Raw genomic sequence first — 18,044 nt, 5'->3', positions numbered from 1 at the left:
TCAGGTTCTCCGTCGAGCGAGAGGTCTAAATAAAGATGAAGACTCGCAGCTCTAGAGACCCGTATGACTGTATGCGCAGACACAGGGAGAGGCGCTCACACTACACTCCCAGCGCAGGCCCAGTAACCCCTGTGCCAGTAAAGCCCCAGGCACGGGCCCCAGGGCCACACAGCTCCAGCTGGACCCGGGCTCAAGCCCTCCTTTAATCCTGACAGGGATCATGCTGAGGGCCCAGACACTCCTGAACACGTCCACCTGAGATCACAGGCCTCGCTGGCTGGATACAGTACTCCTTCCCAACCATTTATCACGCACATGCACAGAGTTCATTAGTCTCCTGCATCTCCCCGGAGCCAGGAGAGGCTGCCGGGGTCAGGTTACGGCGAAACATCTGCGTCTAATTTGCGCCGTTTTCTTCTGCTAAAGGTTTTCTGTTACAGTTATGCGGGGGTTCTTATATTTATTGTCGCCGTGACTGCGTTTAACATCAGCACAAACTTTTTAATGCCTGCTACACAATACAAATAACACAACGTTTTGGTCTGCTGCTGTTTATGAGAGTGAAAACTTAAAGGACCCATATTGTGGAAAACGACATTTATCTCGCTTGGATTAGGATGTTGATTATAAAGAGCTGTAGATGCTATAAAGACACAAAACAAAATGCACAGCCCCCCAAAGAATGAACATAATCCGTATTAAGAAACTGCACTTAAACAAACCGTTTGGACTTCCGTAATTTTGACGTCGCAACTATACGCTCATTTGCATAGGGCCACCTTCAGCTCGGCCCACCTTGTAGCTGGACTAATTGCAAGCGCTTGGCACAGATGGTGTTCGGTTCACAGCCAATCAGAACAGAGGTTAATTTATATCAATAAGCCTTAAAGACACAGTCACTAAAAAAAAGCCTGTTCTTGGTAAAGCTCATGAGAGGTGCTGGAGATAAAAAAAAAAAAAACATACAAATGTCTTCATATGGATATCAGGACCTAAAATAAAAGGCTGGAAAGGTGCAGAATACGGGACCTTTAAGGCTTGAGGCACAGGGTACGGGGCGTGCAGCGGTTTGTGAGGTGAGCGAGTGTGGGACAGAGGGGTTCCCCCGCACCCTACCCAGAGTTTGGTGGAGACGGCGTTGGCCTGAGGGGGGCTCAGGCCAGGGGTATGCTGGGCCATGTTCGGCAGGGCAGCGAGGAGGGTGTCGGAGGTCAGGGTCCATATGGTCTCCACCCTCACCCCGCTGACCAGGGTGCCCAGCTCCAACAGCTGCCCCGGCTGCCCCAACTGCCCGCGGGGTGCAGCCATGGAAGGAAGAGAGGATGGGGAAAGAGAGAGGGAAAGAGTGAAATGGAGATAAGGAGGAGGACACGAGCAGGAGGGAACCCTGGTGTAAAATCAAGCTATGACCACCTTGATATAACCAGCTACCGGCTGTTTCAAAACATAGCATGAGCTGGTCAAACCATGTTGAGTATGGAATTGGTCTGAATTGGTCAAACAGTGTTAACCAGCTGTTTAAAAACCTTGAGCCGGTTTTCTTTCTTTTTTCAGTAGGGAATTGGAAAGATAGAATGATGGATTCTTTTATCCGTCATTCAAATGATTACAAATATGACAGCGATGCTCTTTCAAATGCAAACGGGTGCTGAAACATTAGCTCCTCATTAAACACGAAGATAATTGTCCATTGCGTTATGGCGTTCTGCTCCGCAGTACAAGGGAAGGTTAGAACATAAATCTTCATACAGCTGAGTGCAGTGGAAGCTTTGTCCCTAAGTCACCCTGCTGCTGGCTGCTGAAGGCTATATGCTCCGAGCCAGTTGGCTTGGCTCGACACATCACTGTTCATTACCGCGCACCGAGTCAAAGGCAAACCATTCATCAACTCAGCACCAAGACATGCATCAATTTTCACCCCTATAGGCATCACCACTAAGGCATACGGTAGAACCTCGAAGACATAAATCCCAGAATTATGGACCGACATTCAAACAGGGCAAGAACCAGGCATAATAAAATATTTGACTATTTCTGGCATAACCCTGGATAGTATCATAAGCAATTGCAGCTTTTCAAGATGCATAGTATATGATGCATAAATAGCCTTTATGATCATCAACTCACATCTCAATCTCATACATTTCTCACCACGTGTTCGCCCTTATCTATGCCATACACATTTGCCATGACATATTTGTCAGCTCTTCCTATAATCTAACATAAATTTTGTTTGTGTTTGCTGCCATATCTGTTAATTATATGATTTGTATTGAACACATTAGAATCTTGCTAGATTTTTGTCAGACTTTTCCACATGGCTACTTCACCACTAATACATGATTCACGATTCACAATTCACCCTTTCACCACTGAGACACACTTAACATCCGTCACCACAATAATAAAAGGCACACACACACACACACACACACAAATCACAATCTTTCAAACTGACCAGAGCAGTGTCTCACACTGAACACTTACACTGTTGCTTGGGAACACCTTCTCTACTATTGCCTGGGCCTGAAAAGAAATGGAAAGTTAGATCTGTACAATTATTCTGCCATACATGTATGCATAGTCATAAAAGTCAATGCTTCAGGAAGATGCCTTTTCACATGTCGAAAATAAGCATGCATATGGTAGATGGATGTCCCCGTATCTTAATAAAGAACTGACTGAATTCAGCAATGGAGGTGGCCTAAGCATTTCCTTTCATTTAATTACATGCCAGTTTCCCCTGTGAAAAGTAATAATGCTCTGTGGTAGGCGTGTGTGCATAGCTTAATCCCCTGGCCTGAGCTCAGGTTCAGTCATGCTTCTGTAATCAAATGGTAACCTGCTGCCCACAGCTTCTCTCTTCCTGTCTGTCTGGAGTATCGGGTATCCCAGCATGCCCTGAGCCCTGCCTCCCACATGTCACAGTCTGAGACCCCTCAACCAATCAAGCGTCATATCCCAACCCCCCGCAGCATATCCCAACTCCTCTGCCCCACATGACACCCCATAGAACAATACACAAAACGTACAAATATATACCCACAATCCCATACACACACATAGTGCTGTGAAAAAGTCTTAGGCATTTTGATAAGTTCAACATCAGACAGTATTTTGAAAGTGTCTTGGCTTGACGCATTTAGTTTTTTTACATTCTGCACAGAATTGTACATTCATATTACCGATTGTACATGTGTTTCACCGATTGTACATGTGTTTCACCGATTGTACACGTGTTTCACCGATTGTACATGTGTTTCACCAATTGTACTTGTGTTTTACCGTATTGTACATGTGCTTTAGTGATTGTACTTGTGTATCATTGATTGTACTTGTGTTTCACAGATTCATCGATGAGTGTTGGGTACCTGGTTCGGGGTGAAGGGCACCGTTGCCAGGGCGGGCAGAGCCGGGCGGAGCTGTGCTGGGGTGAGCTGCCCCAGGAAGTCCGTTCCCAACAAGGGCAGGAAGTCTCCCAGCTGAGCAACGCGTTCAGAGGAGAGGGAGCCTGGGTTCTGCAGCTCTGCCTCATTAAGGAATAAACTGGAGATCTGGGGAGGGATGAACACACATGTAACAGGAGCTGTCCTGTCCCACCAGCCGTATCACAGGTCAAATGGAGGCAAAATAAAACTGCCTCAAGACAATAAACGCCGATCTGATTAATATCAATTTTCATTTCATTCCTAATTGTCACTGCCTTCTAAGGCAACAGAATGTGTCTTCTGCATTTAACCCATCCTAATTACGTAGGAGCAGTGGGCAGCCATAGCGCAGCAGCCGGGAACCAAGTCCAGTTCTGAGGCCGGTACTGTGGGGTAATTTATACTCTCCAAATAACGTAACCTGCATGTTTTTGGACTGTGTGAGGAAACCAGGAGTACCTGAAGGAACCCACACAGACACGAAGAGAACATGCAAGCACACAGAGAGGTCCAGGCAGGGCCCGAACCCAGGACCTTCTTGCTGTGAGGCGATGATGCCACCCACTGTGCCACTGTGCCGCCAATATAGCTATCCTCCACTACCATCTGGCATAATCGATATTACTGCATAAGCTGAAAGGATAGGATCTGCAGACAGTCATGAAAACTACTGCAAGGGCACCGCTTCAAAACCACAAGGATTGCCCATGCAGCATCCATTTTGATGATTTGTAGCTGCCCATCCCTGTGTACCAGCCTCACCATGTCACTGGAGACACGCATCCCCTGCTGCACACACATCCTAATGTTGTCCTGGATGGCTGTCGTGACCTCCGGGTCCCTGTGGGCCACCAGGCTCTGGGGCTGAGCCAGACATGTCAGGTTTCCCAAACTATGGCGATCAGGGAGAGCAATGTATTATTGATATTGTTACTGTTGTTATTATTAAAAACACTTTAGGAATACACACTTTTAATATTTAACATGTAAGATGAGAATGAAAAGGAAACAAATCCAGCTTTTACAATTACTGCGTGGATACAAACCTCTGAAAGACGTCGGCTGTTAGATTCCTGTAGTTTGCCACCAAGGTCTGGGCGACGAACTGCCCCTGAATAGGGCTCAGGGTATTCTTCAGCAGGACATCTAGACCATCCAGCAGCTGTGAAAATGGACACAGCAACACACACATACACACATATACACACACACGCACGCATACACACACACGACATCGGTCACTGCCTATTTCTCACTGTATGACAACAAACACATACAAACTGTGCTACAATTCTCGAAGGTTTGCATTGAGGGCTCTGTGTCCAGCAGAAATGACGTCTCAGGTTGGATACATCTATTCATATAAACAGTGTCTGATTGATTACTTCAGCAGTGCTTTTACTGTATCGCTGTCTTATTCTTCAAAGTAAATAAAAGAGCAGGTACAACACCGACAAACACCACCACCATGTAACACTATCCATTTTTTCTCACATTACAAGAGTGTTGTGGGGGCCCAGTCTCAAATGTCAAAAGCAATTTTGAATGGAATGCCGGAGATTTCAAAATGTATACTAAATATACAATACTTCACTTACATTGCCATAATATGCCAGCTCCCACTAATAACACAATAAATGTATATTCTTCATAATTTTTATTACGACATTTGTAAGAGAAGAATTGGATTACCAGGATGGAATAAGCTACAAATAATGTTTTGACGTGTATAATATTAATAATGATATTTAAAAGCAGGAGTAGTGATTTGCTTTAATTTACTCATGTTGGGCAAGCTAGTTAGAGTTCCTGCTTAATGCAACCACTGAAGAAGAAAAAATATAACAAACCACAATGATGCCACCACCTTGTCCTTTGTACCTCCAAAGTCCTTTTAAAACCAGCAGTTCACAGTGGTGTCACAAACACTTAATGATTTGAAACCAAGTAAATTCAGTTGACTGCTAATAGATTAACTCTTTAAGACCGAGCAAATCTTGTTTTATGACTCTCTAGAACCATTCCACTATGCTACAATCTACAAGGGACATTCAATAAAAATAAAATAAATACTATTTTCTTTTAAAAATCATGACAACATGTTTTTGTCATCCAAGAGTCAAGACACTTATATTATATATATATTTAAAAGCATAAACATGTTCTCCCACTGGGTCCCAGGAGGTTATGCAATTCAACAATAATGAAAACCACACCACTGGAAAAGAAGAGTCAACTCCCCTTTGAAAAGAAGGTTTTGGAGCAAAAAAACATTTAGCTTTTTTTAAACATGTGCGCCACATGTCAACACTTGCAAATATTTTTGAGCAAAACCAAAGTGATTCAAATTTGGATGACACACTGCAATCTACTAGTCACACTTTAACCAGACCTAGTTATACATTTTCTCACCAGATTCATCAAATTTCACCAGTCAAGCCTTCAACTAGAACAGGTGAAACTTTTACCATCATCTTTTCATTCCACAAATGAACAAACAAAATGTACAAGTGGGGCTGCTAAAACAGTAATGCTCATAAAGCCTTAGCAACCAAAGTATATGAAAAAATAAAAACCCAAACAGGCATCCGTCTCAATGGAAACGGTGACAGTGCCTTTTAGAGGAGTCACCGTGACTACAAGCTTCAAAAGGGCTACACAGATAGATTTCAATCCCGCCCCCTCCCCCCGCTCACTGTAATACATGCTACCTTGTTCACATTTAAACTCTGGCTTATAATGAAAGGCAGATAACTCGCAACCCTCCGCCGACAATGGCCGACAAAGGGGAGCAGGGCCCCGCCGTTTACTTATTGAACATTAGTAAAGGGTAAGGCATTCTGACTATTGACAAGTGCGGGCGTTCAAAGGGTGTCGCGTTTCCGCTACCTGAGCGGGCGAGAGGTGCTGGAAGTCACGGAACGGCAGGTAGGCTATCAGGTTCCCGGTGTCTCTGATGAGAGAGGGGCCGGCCGCAGTCACGGTCTGGGCGCCGACGGACCGGCCGAGCCACTTCCCGAAGGCTCGCCGCTGCGCGGGGGAGAGCTGCGGGAGGCTGAGGTCAATGGTGCTCAACCTGCCGGCGCGAGGGAGGAGGAGGAGGGACCGGTGAAAATAACACACATCTCTCTTTTGTTACCTCACCCAGCCGCCACATAATATTATTGAAACTAACACATGAAGTTTTTTTTTTTTTTGGACCTGACAAATTCACTAGAATGAAATGTGCTATGCACAGCAACCACTAAGGTGGCCCTGAAGGGCAAGACAAAACAACAGATCAGAAAACACAACAACAAACCAGAAAACACAACAAATCAGAATAAATAAAATAAATACCATCTACTTCTGGTCACACAGATTAGGCTACTAATTACAACATCAGATTATGGATCTTGACAACAATTCCATTCAATCAGAGACGGGAATTCCGTCCAATCAGAGACAAGATGGCCAGTACCTACCCTTTCCGTTTTGTGAAATTATGTTACATTTCTGGTCTGTCCTTGCGTTTTCTGATTTGTCGTTGTGTTTTCTGATTTGTTGATTTGACTTGCCCTTCAAGGCCCCCGTAATCAGACTACGATGTTGTAAAAAGGTTTCCATAACATTGTGTGCTAGATGAGTTACTGTCTAAGACATCTTCAACTGGGTGGCACACCTTAATCGACAGAAACCTGAGAGAACTAAACTTGTAACATGACAGCGGAGAAAAGCATCGATATCCTGGCAATCGATTCTGCACAGTGTCCGAGCAGATTTCTGCTCAACTTACTTTAAGGCCCTGATATAAACTAATCAAGATATAACTTACCTATTCATTATGGTAGAATAGATTAGATAAGATAATACTATGTTTTCACAGAAATGGTATCTCAGAACTGATTCATTGCCACAAAACAGATGGATACATTACAGACATTATAAGACAAATTGACTAAATGAGCTCCTTTACAGATGATATGCTCAACAGTTTATCGTTAATTTGTGTTCAAAAGTGTCAACATTTAGAGAGAGTTTGTGTCCTAAATATGTTGTTCATATGGCACTAAACATACATGTGAGGTTTTACACAAAAAAATATGAAAAAAAATTGAAAAAATGCCAAATTTAAAAGCTTGGAGCCAATTCACTTGGCATCTTTCACATGGTATCTTAAAGGCTCAATATCTCGAAACCACTCAGGACACAGATAGAACTTTATAATTCCAAGGTCACGATTTGCCAACGTACATTTCATAACACTTTAAATTTTAATCAAAGTCTAGGAAGTGCCGGAACTGGTCCGGGGCACTGCGTTACGGACAGCAAGCGTGTTTTCACTGGATCTCTCATCTCATTGCAGGCCCGCACCGAACCCAATGCTGAAAGCCGATCACAATGACCGTACGTGAGCCTGGTCCCTCCTGGAGGTCACCTTACTTACACGTTGGGAGAGCTCTGCAGGTTGGGAAGGGAGAGGATGTCTGCAGGAGAGAGCAGGGCCAGCAGAGGGGCCAGGTGAGGGAAGAGGGCCTCGTCCCTGGAGAGGTGTGTCCCAAAGAACACAGACACCATATTGCGCCGGTATTCCTCCGTGAGCTGCGGACAAATTCATGAAGAGACACAAAAATGACGTAAAAGTAGACAACCTTCCTCATCCGCATGTACACTTCTGATGTTGTGAATCTACTGTATAGCAGGGGAGTCCAACCCTGCTCTCTGGAGCAACTTTGACTTTCAGAACCAAGAAACCAGGTGAGGCAAGGTGTAAGGTGTGCAATGACAAAACCAGCAGACCCTGTGGGCCTCCAGGACCAGGGCTGTTCACCCCACGATCCTGGGAGATGTCAGTCCTGAGATCAGCTCACCTGTAGGGTATCCTGGTTCCTGCTGTAATACTGCATGATTTGTCTGACGGTGGTGATGTCCACAGCACTCAGGACTGCCCTCAGGCTGTCAAGAGGGATCCGGAAATATTCCTGCACGTCAATAATAGCACAGATGTTACCCAGGTAGACAACGGCTTAACAGCTGGATCACATTTCTTTTGATTTTCCTTTTTTTTTTTTGTAACTCAAGAAAGCCAACAAAGTAAAAAGAGCAAAGGTACTGCCGAAGATAAATGCTAGCCGGCCAACCAAGAAAGAAAACATATGGTATGGAGGAGAAACATTTTAACAGTCTCAAAAACGCCCAAAGGCCTGCAGTGTCATGGGGCAGACGTGGAGACGCCCTCTGACCTTGATAAGGAAGTAGCCGTGACTGTTCCCATCTCTCCCCGTCTGCATTAGGCTGGTAAGCACTTTCTGTTCACACACACACACACACATTTACAAAAATGCACACACGGACACACACATTTACAAAAATGCACACACGGACACACACAGAAACAGACATTTGCATATGTACGTACGCACATACATAAAAACACAAATACACATACACAGATTCAACAAGTGCATGCATATGCACACGCAAACATAAGTTAGAGAGTTAAACTCTCATATAAACCTAAATATAAAAGACCTAATCAGAATACGGAGCACCTTTGATTTAATTATTGCCAACGTCATTGAACAGAAAGCAGAGGCCACTCCATTAAAATGTCATGTCAACGATTTTTAATGTCCAATATCAATAAGAACCCCGAAACCAAATATCAGCTGCTCTCCATCTGTGGACCTTGGGCAATAAACGTTATGTCGGAGGCGACATGGCTCAGGCAGTAAGAGCAGTCGTCTGGCGGTCGGTGCCTTGCATGGCAGCCAATCGCCGTTGGTGTGTGAGTGTGTGTATGTATGGGTGAATGAGAAGCATCAGTTGTACAGCGCTTTGGATAAAGGCGCTATATAAATGCCCACCATTTTATTTTTTTATTTTTATAATAATATACATGGTGAATTGACCATTGAATGCTTAGTGGCCATCCATCCATCATCACCCGCTTATCCGGAGTCGGGTCGCTGTGGCAGTAGGCTAAGCTAAGTGAAAATAGAGACTCCAGCAGGCACACCCTAACTGAACATTTGTGTCCATGAACTCCTACCCAATGTTGTATTGTACAACGACATATATCCTATATCCTACAATCCCACAGTACAATCTGAACCCTCTGAATCGTCAGTCCTTATGATGTTAATGCATTACTATATACAGTATCTAGAGCAGGTCCAATTAAATTATTTATTCAGTCATCCAGCTAGCTAGGATCCTGAATAAAAGAAGTACATATAGAGGCATCATGTGCATCATTCAGGCAGCCATTCTCACACACAACAGCACATCGTTCAGGAAAACGATAGATGTATTTCACAGCTCTTTTGAGTACCTGAGTAATTCTTTGAGTGTATTTAAGTTTTCTATTCTATTCCATTCTATTCTTGGGATGTGAACACAAAAGGCCTGTGGCACGCCCCTGGGGGGCCTTACCCCGAAGCACTGCAGCAGAACTCTCTTGTTGTCGAAGTTGGTCTCCTGCTCCAGGTATAGCATGACGGACTCCAGCACGCTGAGACGGATGTTCTCGGAGACGCGCAGCGAGGTCATGCGGCTCTCCTCCAGGGCCACGAGGAGCACCACCGCCACGTTGGTGGCCTGGTTAACGGCGGCGGCCATCTTGTCCGACAGGAGGCTGTCCACCCGGGGCCTGAGCGCCTCGGCCCCGCAGCGCAGCAGCAGCTGTAGTCCCACCAGACGGCCGGCCCCTGGGCGGCAGGCCGCACTGAGGTCTGTGCCACAGGTCCAGTTCAGCTGCCGGACCAGGTCCCGGACCTGGCAGGGCTGAGGCTCCGAGCCGTTATTGTGGGAGTCGGCGTTCCCGTCGCCGGCGTTCCCACCATCGCCATTCCCACCATCGCCATTCCCGCCATTACCATTCCCACCATCGCCATTCCCGCCATAGCCATCAGCGTTCCCGTCATAGCCGTTCCCGTCATAGCCATCACCATTCCCGCCATCACCATTCTCACCATCACCATTCCCACCATCACCATTCCCGCCATCACCATTCCCACCATCAGCATTCCCACCATCACCATTCCCGCCATCGCTGTTCCCGCCATCGCTGTTCCCACTGTCTCCATAACCGCTGTCGTCATTGACGTTAGCATAGGTGTTGCAGAGCGTGCCCACCCACCTGCTGGAGGGTTCCTGTGTCAGCTGGGCCAGGAGGGTGGGGTCAAGGCAGATGTTGGATATAAAGTTGGCCTTGTCATAGTCCCAGCAGAGTGCCAGGAGGGAGGCACCCGGAATGAACAGCACCCAGCTCTTGTACTGGCACTGCTCCTCAGGCCTGAACCCCATCAGCCCCCCACTCCCATCGCTGCCTCCGCCGCTGCCCCCCGGGCCAGAGCGGTTGACGCAGTACTGGATCAGCCAGGTGTTGTCCAGGTTTGCCAGAAGATTCCGGAGCACCGTCTCGTTGTAGCACACGAGGCGAGTGAAGTTCCGGGCGTCCAGCTCGGCGCAGAACGCCAGGTCGGTCATGTCCACGATGACGGGGCGCCCCCAGTCGCCGTAGCGACACACCTCGGGCAGCCTGTCCATCACTTCCTTGTCGCTGCACACCGCCGTCAGCCACTCGTTCTGCGGGTCCAGGGTGAGCTTCTCGAACAGGGCTATGTTGCAGCACACGTTCCTGTGGAAGGCCACCTGATCGTGCTGCCAGCAGAGCCCCACCACAGAGGGGTCCACGGCACCGTCCGGCCACTGGTGGTAGTTACACCAGGTGCTAAGTTCAGAGGGCGGGTCGGTGGGCGGGGCGCTCAGGGAGAGGGCGCAGTACTCGCCCACCCAGCCGTTTAACTCGTTGAGCAGCAAGGCGTCGAGGAAGGTGGAATTCGCGCACACTCGGCGCACGAATCGCCGCTCGTCGTGCTGGATGCACGCCGCCACCACATCCGAGCTGACGAAGGCGGGGCTGAGCCACGCCGAGTAGAGACAGATGTCGTCGATCTGGGTGAGGACGTTCTCCTCCGTGGGCGGCTCCAGGCGGCTGCAGTTGGGGAAGAGCCAGGCGTTCTCCGGATCGGAGAGCACGAGCATGAAGAAGCTCACGTCGTTGCAGAGCAGGTTCTCCATCCTGTCCCGGTCCTGCTCCCAGCAGAACGTCAGGACCGAGGCGTCCACCATGCGTATCCTCCAGACCTCATACTTGCACTGCTGGACCACCATGTGGTCCCCCGAGAAGTTGGCGCAGTAACCCGGCAGCCAGCCGTTCATGGGGTCCGCCACCAGCAGGCGGATGAGCTCCACGTTGCTGCACACCACCCGGACGAAGCTCTCCCGGTCGTTGTCGGCGCAGAAGGCGACCGAGGCCGGGTCCGGCCGGACCACCCCGGTCCAGTTGGGGTAGACGCACATCAGGTCCTTGAGGTTGAGGGACCTGGAGACCCGCGACGCCTGGCGGGGGCTCCCGTCGCAGCTGGACCCGTCCAGGAGGGGGGCCAGGACGGAGCTGATGGTGTCACACGCGTTGGCCCACACCCGCTCCAGCTCAGCAGGGGTGAGGGTGCTCAGGGCCAGGCAGAGGGCGTACGTGGTGGGCGAGTCTCCAGGGCCGGCGCGGAGCACGTGAGGGCAGGAGGTGCTGTTGAGGCTACTGAGGGGCCGACGCTTGCAGCTCAGCAGGGGCGGGGGTCCGTCCTGGTCCAGAGACCGGGCGAACTGGACACTGTGGCACTCCGGGCTGGAGTAGTCACATGGTGCGGGCTCAGGGGCCAGGAAAATGTCCAGCAGGGCGTTCCCAAACGACCAGCTAACATTGTGAATCATGCCCCTGAATGAAACATAAGATTACATTTAGTCATGTGTTGACTGGAAAATGACCAACCACAACCTTCAGCGCAGTACGTATGTACTTGGACATGTTTGTTTGTCCAGCACATTCGATTTGATCAGCCACATAATGGCTTTCTTGTCTTTCATTGGTACAACTCTGGTCCTCATGTTGACAAACACTGATAACAGACTCCAAAGGCAATCAAAAGCCTTGAATGAAGAGTAGATTTTTAAAGTTATCTTGTACCTGCACCCGACTAATCAGAAACAGTCGTGAATCTAACTGTCCAATTACTTTTGGTCACCTAAAATGGGGGTAATATGTATAAAAGGGCTGTAATTCTTACATGTATCACTCAATATGGTCTCAAATTAAAGGTGACAGTCTGCACTTTAATCTCATATTCATTTATTTACTGTATTTCAAATCCAATCTGCTGGAGTACAGAGCCAAAGAAGATACATTTCACCACTGTCCAAATACTTATAGACTGCAATGCACGTTTGTATAAACGTAACGTTTGTTTCATGTTCATACGTTTATTACTTATATGTATACTTATAAGCAAAAGTCAAGTAGTTTCGCCGACAGTCCCTTATTAACTCAGAACATACATGATATGCGTAAAAACGGTTATATAATCCCATGTCAAACGGCTATGTGCTTCCGGAATATGTTTCATGCACCTCTAATGAATCAAATTAAATATTTAACACAGCCATTCTAATATTGTTACTATATTCGTTTCAGGTTGTCACAAATTGTAACCGTATCCCAAGTGCATGCGTCACACAGAGAGAAAAGGTTTCACACGTCAAAGCTTACCACATAATCAGCTGCTTAAGATCACCTGTATATGAAACGGGAGAAAACACAATACCCCAGTAAGTCGCTTTTCATCGTACAGATTTAACGTTTGATTAAATTGGTTTTATATGAATCAGGCAGTAGCCTAAATTCAAGAACGCACAGTGCCAGTAGGCTATAATAAAGTTAACAAGCACTGCTTGTGGGTAATGAATATGTGGAGGGATAGCTTTGGTACAAACCTTGTTGACATTGCTCGCTTTGGTTTAAAACAGGGATTTCAATGCCGACTTGTAATGCAATTTTCACATAATCAATTGGCGTTTTCAGAATTTTCACCATGAAATCAGAAATATATTTCACCACAGGCGGTAAAGTCACGTCGCTGATGACATTCCAAGCAGCCCCGAGATACTCGGAGAAGTACTGAGGCAGGTAAACCACAGTGGACAGCAACCAGTCCTGAACTGCTCCGACTCGCGCCAACATAGACTCATCCAGCCAGAGATTTAAAAAGTTTGTCGCCTGGGAGCTCCGGCTGTTGGGCATCAGATTCTGGCATCTCAATGCATTCACAGACGTGACGAGAGACCGCAATGGCTTGTCTATTTGAGAGGATATGCTCTTAGTAAGTTCAGCTTCCAGGCCACAGTCGTCTCTTCCAGTTAGAATACAAACAACGGCTTTAGGAAGTTCATCCAAGAATTTCCTTGTCAAAAGTGGTCGGTAAACGGCATATAGGGTGTTCAAGACATTGTAATAAACTGACATCCCACTGTTTTCCAAAAAAACATCTGATAGTTGGCCCGCTCTGGCCGTTGCATGTTCTTTGTAATTGGGGTCCAGCACAGTCCTACTTCTCGCACGGGAATTTGTCTCCCCATCTTGAGCAGAAGGTGACTGATTTTCGTCCGTCAAGTCCCCGGTACTTTTTTCAATCTCACTCGGCTCCCCGTCCCCGGCGCCCACGTTTGTCCTCCTGATGGCAACAGCTCGGGAGCTTCTGGAAAGGACGGAGTTCTTTGATTGACTGGAAGCAAGTCCTGAAATCAGACAGTGAATTAGTTGGGATAAAATCTAAAAACATTACAAAAACTCCGACGACGCGTTAGAAAACAAACAAACTGATCAAGTCTAAAATAGTGATATAAAATAGTCTATTAATCAACACAAAATAATATGACTGAACTGCAGACTGTTCCCACCAATAGCTTATACTTACCAGAAAGCGTGCTTAGCGCACAAATAATAAAAAATATATTTTTTGGCATTCTTCAACGAAAGATTTCTCGTTATGCTCAATTTTTTTTATTTGTACCCGTTTAGGGGTGTCTCCATATGTTATGTCTGTGAAGGTAACACACAAGCTTCACCGAAATAGCCTAGGCTAATATACGGTCTAATATCAGGCCTGGATAAAGGTATAGTTCCTTTCATTGAATGACCAGTAACGCTTGGAACATTTAGCCTAATAATGTCCACAAAAGCTGCAAATGAAAAATAAAAGAACAAAGTTTTCCATCACTGTTTAGCATGCCTGAGCAATTTGGCCACGCCGTGTTGGCCTGTGACTGTCCTCTCAAAAGCAATTTAGACTGACTCCTCGCCAAAGTGGGGTAGCTTTTCCACTGCCACTGCCTTGAACAAAGAGCGCGTTTCAACCTACATGGCCACACCGCGGCTTTCGTATCCGCCTGCAACTCTATCGCACAGCAGTGCGGCAGAATAGCTACTAATTAAAACGCCAGCAGAAGAGGGAGGTGCGAATGATGGGAGCCGCGAAAAACACAGAACGGATTTCGACCAACAAACAGCCGACTCCCAATTAAAAATTAATGCGCCGTGTTGAATCCCCGGTCTCAGTGCATTGTCTGTAATATACACCCGTCAGCTTGTGAAAGAGGAGGCGTTAGAAACATTCCAAGGGTGAAAGGTTGTGTTGAAACGCCGACTTGAGCCAGGTGGAGCTTGCGTTCGATTGGGCAGCACAGAAAAGCAAATGGCCCATGTAGGCCTTTACAGTAGGCATATGGTCAAAAAGCCTTTTACAGAGTCAACAGAAGCGAACCTGACCTCTAAATAGTACAAAGTGTACACATTACCTCAAATTTAATAGCAAGATTACTTTTTATTTATTTATTTTTATAAAAAATACAAAAAGAAAAAAAATCCCTGTGCAAAAGTTTGGGAGCCCTGTCAGTTAGTACTTCCTCCTATAACAGACAGAACAGCCACTGCAGTTGGATACATTAGAAGGCATGGAGTTACTTCAGAATAAAAAGTTCAGCCCTGGAATTATACTCACCTGGGTCTGGGCCTTAGCAATCATCTTTTTTTTAAATAACAAGTATAATAAAAAATGATTCTCCAACTTTTGCACTGGGCCCTTTTCCTTCTTTTTATACTTTCTAAACAGTAAAAAATTTAAATAAAAAGCAATCTTGCTTTAAAATTTGCAAAAAGGTCTCATTTACAAAAAGGTTTAACTCTGTACCAGACATTTAAACCAGGTGTGCCCTATTTTTTGCACCCCACTGTAATGAATTTGAATTTGAGACCTTAGAATTAGGGTGAATTCAGGTAATTTGGGACACTGCATTTACAATGAGTCCCACATTACCTGAATTCAATAGTATCATAATTATGTTTATAGCGCACTAAATATAGGGTATGTGTGCAGTTTCAATATCTGAAAACCACGCAGCACGACCAACCATGGTCATGAAATATTAAATAATGAAATATAAAAAAGTTAGCTGACCACATCTACACCTTGAAAATGGAACAGTGTCAACCTCCACCTATATAACAGGCCGATGTGTCCGTGTCCAGTTTAGAGAACAATGCTCCATGTATTTCTGTCAAAAAAAGTAGGCCAATGCAAATTTGCAGCGTTTGACTTAAAAAGCACAACAAGGAGCTTATCCCATTATTTAGTTCAGCTCAGATGAACCATCAAATAATCACATTTTCACTTTGTCTTCATGTTCATCCAACAATTATCCGTTTACTACTACCCATAAGTAACCTTTCTTTAAAGGATAGTTCAGTTTCCATATAGTTTCAGTTGTAGTGCATGTTTTTGATTGGTCCAGACAGTTGTGTCTTTTTCAGAGTATACACATACACTTGACCTGAAATAATATATTTAAAAAAAAACTCAGAAAACAAACTGTCCCTTTAATCACTAATGGAGCAGGTAAAGAATGTGTGTGGGAACGTCGGCTGTTGCACTGTCCTAATTTAATCCTTATTTAAGAACGAAACCTTCCTCAAAGCACCGTAAATGACTTGCGCATCGAGAGCCGCCTGACGAAATGCTACGAAGAAACATCGGCCTTTAGCATCAACGTGAAAGCAGGAGCAATCAGAAAGGGGTGGCCTCTGGTCTGTAGGCTGAAAAATGCACTCAGGTCACGCAGAACCAAGGAGTGATTACCTCAGTGCAAACCTTCTCCAATGACTGCCGTCGGTCTCCTCTATCCCATCTCATCCCGTTGAGAGTAGGGGAGACCGGGGTCAGTTATAACACTGCCAATCAACAACCTGCAGTGATGACTCACTGCGGACATGTCCTGTTTCGAAGGTATGAAAGTGAATTTTAAAATCTGGAGAACATTTTTGACTGTCGTTTTTGTGCAAACCAACGGGCTACCCTTGAGCAGTATCTAGTTGACTATCAATTAGCAATGTATGACTGCCATATGCCAGTGACAAAGTGTTTTTCCGGCATATCTTGATTTCATCATGGTTGACACAGTACAAGTTGACCCAACTCTCTCAGCCATGCCAAACTGTTCCAATAAATTACATATGAACAGAAAAATACTGAACCATACTGTCCACTGAACGGTTCCATTTTCAGCAGCTGATTTACACAGTTGAAAACCAAAGTATGCCATTGGAATGTGTAATAAAGCACAAAATTATTGAAAATTATTATGAAACATGGGGCGTGTTGTCCAAAAACTTTTTCCGTTTTTTTAAATTTTTTTATTAAAAGAAATTTTAAAAGGGTGAAGCTCAAAAGGGTGACGCAGCAGGTGTGATATTTCTGTGCCGTGCGATACCCACTCCAAAATGCTGTTCACCAGAGACAACTTCCTCTGGGGGGGGGGGGGGGGGGGGGGTCAATTGCATCATTTTGGTCCCTTGATTTAATTTCAAATATTTTCAGATGGGAACACGGCAAGAGTGTGTAGCAATGAAAACTTAAGACAATTGAAGCCACCACGTGTCAAAAAATAGCTCCAGAGATTCACCAAAAAATGTGAAAACGTTACAACTGAGCCCAGTCTCCCCTACTATGATAGGCAAACCTCATATCTTACAAAAATGTAATCAAAATGGCTGCAAGCCCATTGGACTGCTGAAATTCGCTGGTGTGAATGTCTATGGCAAGTATATATAAGAGAGGGCTCTTTTCCAATCGTTTATTTCTACCTGCTTGCCTCCTTTCCTTACGTTCTTGATTGGCTCCTAACTCCGCCCATCGGAGAATGCAAGGAAAGGAAGCCCGCAACATTTTTCAATGTTTCAGTACCTTTCAATCAATTATTTAAATTGCACAATGACTGTATCCACATTATAGATGTACAGGGGCAGCATGTAGTTATGGTACATGACTGGTTAAGGTACATGACTGGGAAGGCGGGTGGTTCAAGCCCAGGTGTAGCCACGATAACATCCATGCAGGTGTTGGGCCCTTGAGCAAGGCCTCTAACCACACATTGCTCCTGGGGGATTGGCCCCCGCTTAGTCTAACCAACCGTAAGTTGCTTTGGATGAAAGCATCAGCTAAATAACAAATGTAATGTTATGTAAAACACATTTGTTCATGTTACATTAATAGTGAGATTCCTAAATAAATACAAAAATACAAAAAGCAAACACTTCATTAAAAGCCCCTACCTTTTTATGAATTATACCTACATATTCACATAATGAAGAAAAACATTGTGTAAAGTTAAAATCTTAATACACTTAAAGTAGACATTACATGCCCGAAACCAAAATACAAAATGTAAAACATCTCTGAAAAAAAA

At 45.5% G+C, this 18,044-nt stretch overlaps 1 protein-coding gene across 1 annotated transcript in view; it reads right to left on the bottom strand.

Moving 5' to 3' along the window:
* Positions 1-15,500, bottom strand: part of strc1 (stereocilin 1) — a 32,193-nt gene extending 16,693 nt beyond the window's left edge. The window contains exons 1-12 of the mRNA XM_061246969.1: positions 15,494-15,500; positions 13,242-14,042; positions 13,018-13,042; positions 9,843-12,189; positions 8,651-8,716; positions 8,279-8,389; positions 7,855-8,009; positions 6,318-6,504; positions 4,475-4,590; positions 4,191-4,320; positions 3,372-3,554; positions 1,117-1,287 (exon numbers count right to left, since the gene is read on the bottom strand). Coding sequence (XP_061102953.1) covers positions 1,117-1,287; positions 3,372-3,554; positions 4,191-4,320; positions 4,475-4,590; positions 6,318-6,504; positions 7,855-8,009; positions 8,279-8,389; positions 8,651-8,716; positions 9,843-12,189; positions 13,018-13,042; positions 13,242-14,042; positions 15,494-15,500 — 4,299 coding nt within the window. The remainder of the gene's footprint in view (positions 1-1,116; positions 1,288-3,371; positions 3,555-4,190; positions 4,321-4,474; positions 4,591-6,317; positions 6,505-7,854; positions 8,010-8,278; positions 8,390-8,650; positions 8,717-9,842; positions 12,190-13,017; positions 13,043-13,241; positions 14,043-15,493) is intronic.
* Between the last annotated feature and the right edge of the window lie 2,544 nt (positions 15,501-18,044).

The sequence above is a fragment of the Conger conger genome, chromosome 6 (genome assembly GCF_963514075.1).
Source record: "Conger conger chromosome 6, fConCon1.1, whole genome shotgun sequence".
Lineage (NCBI taxonomy): Eukaryota > Metazoa > Chordata > Actinopteri > Anguilliformes > Congridae > Conger > Conger conger.
The sequence above is the reverse complement of the archived record's forward strand: the minus strand, read 5'-3'. Positions and strand labels throughout refer to the sequence as shown.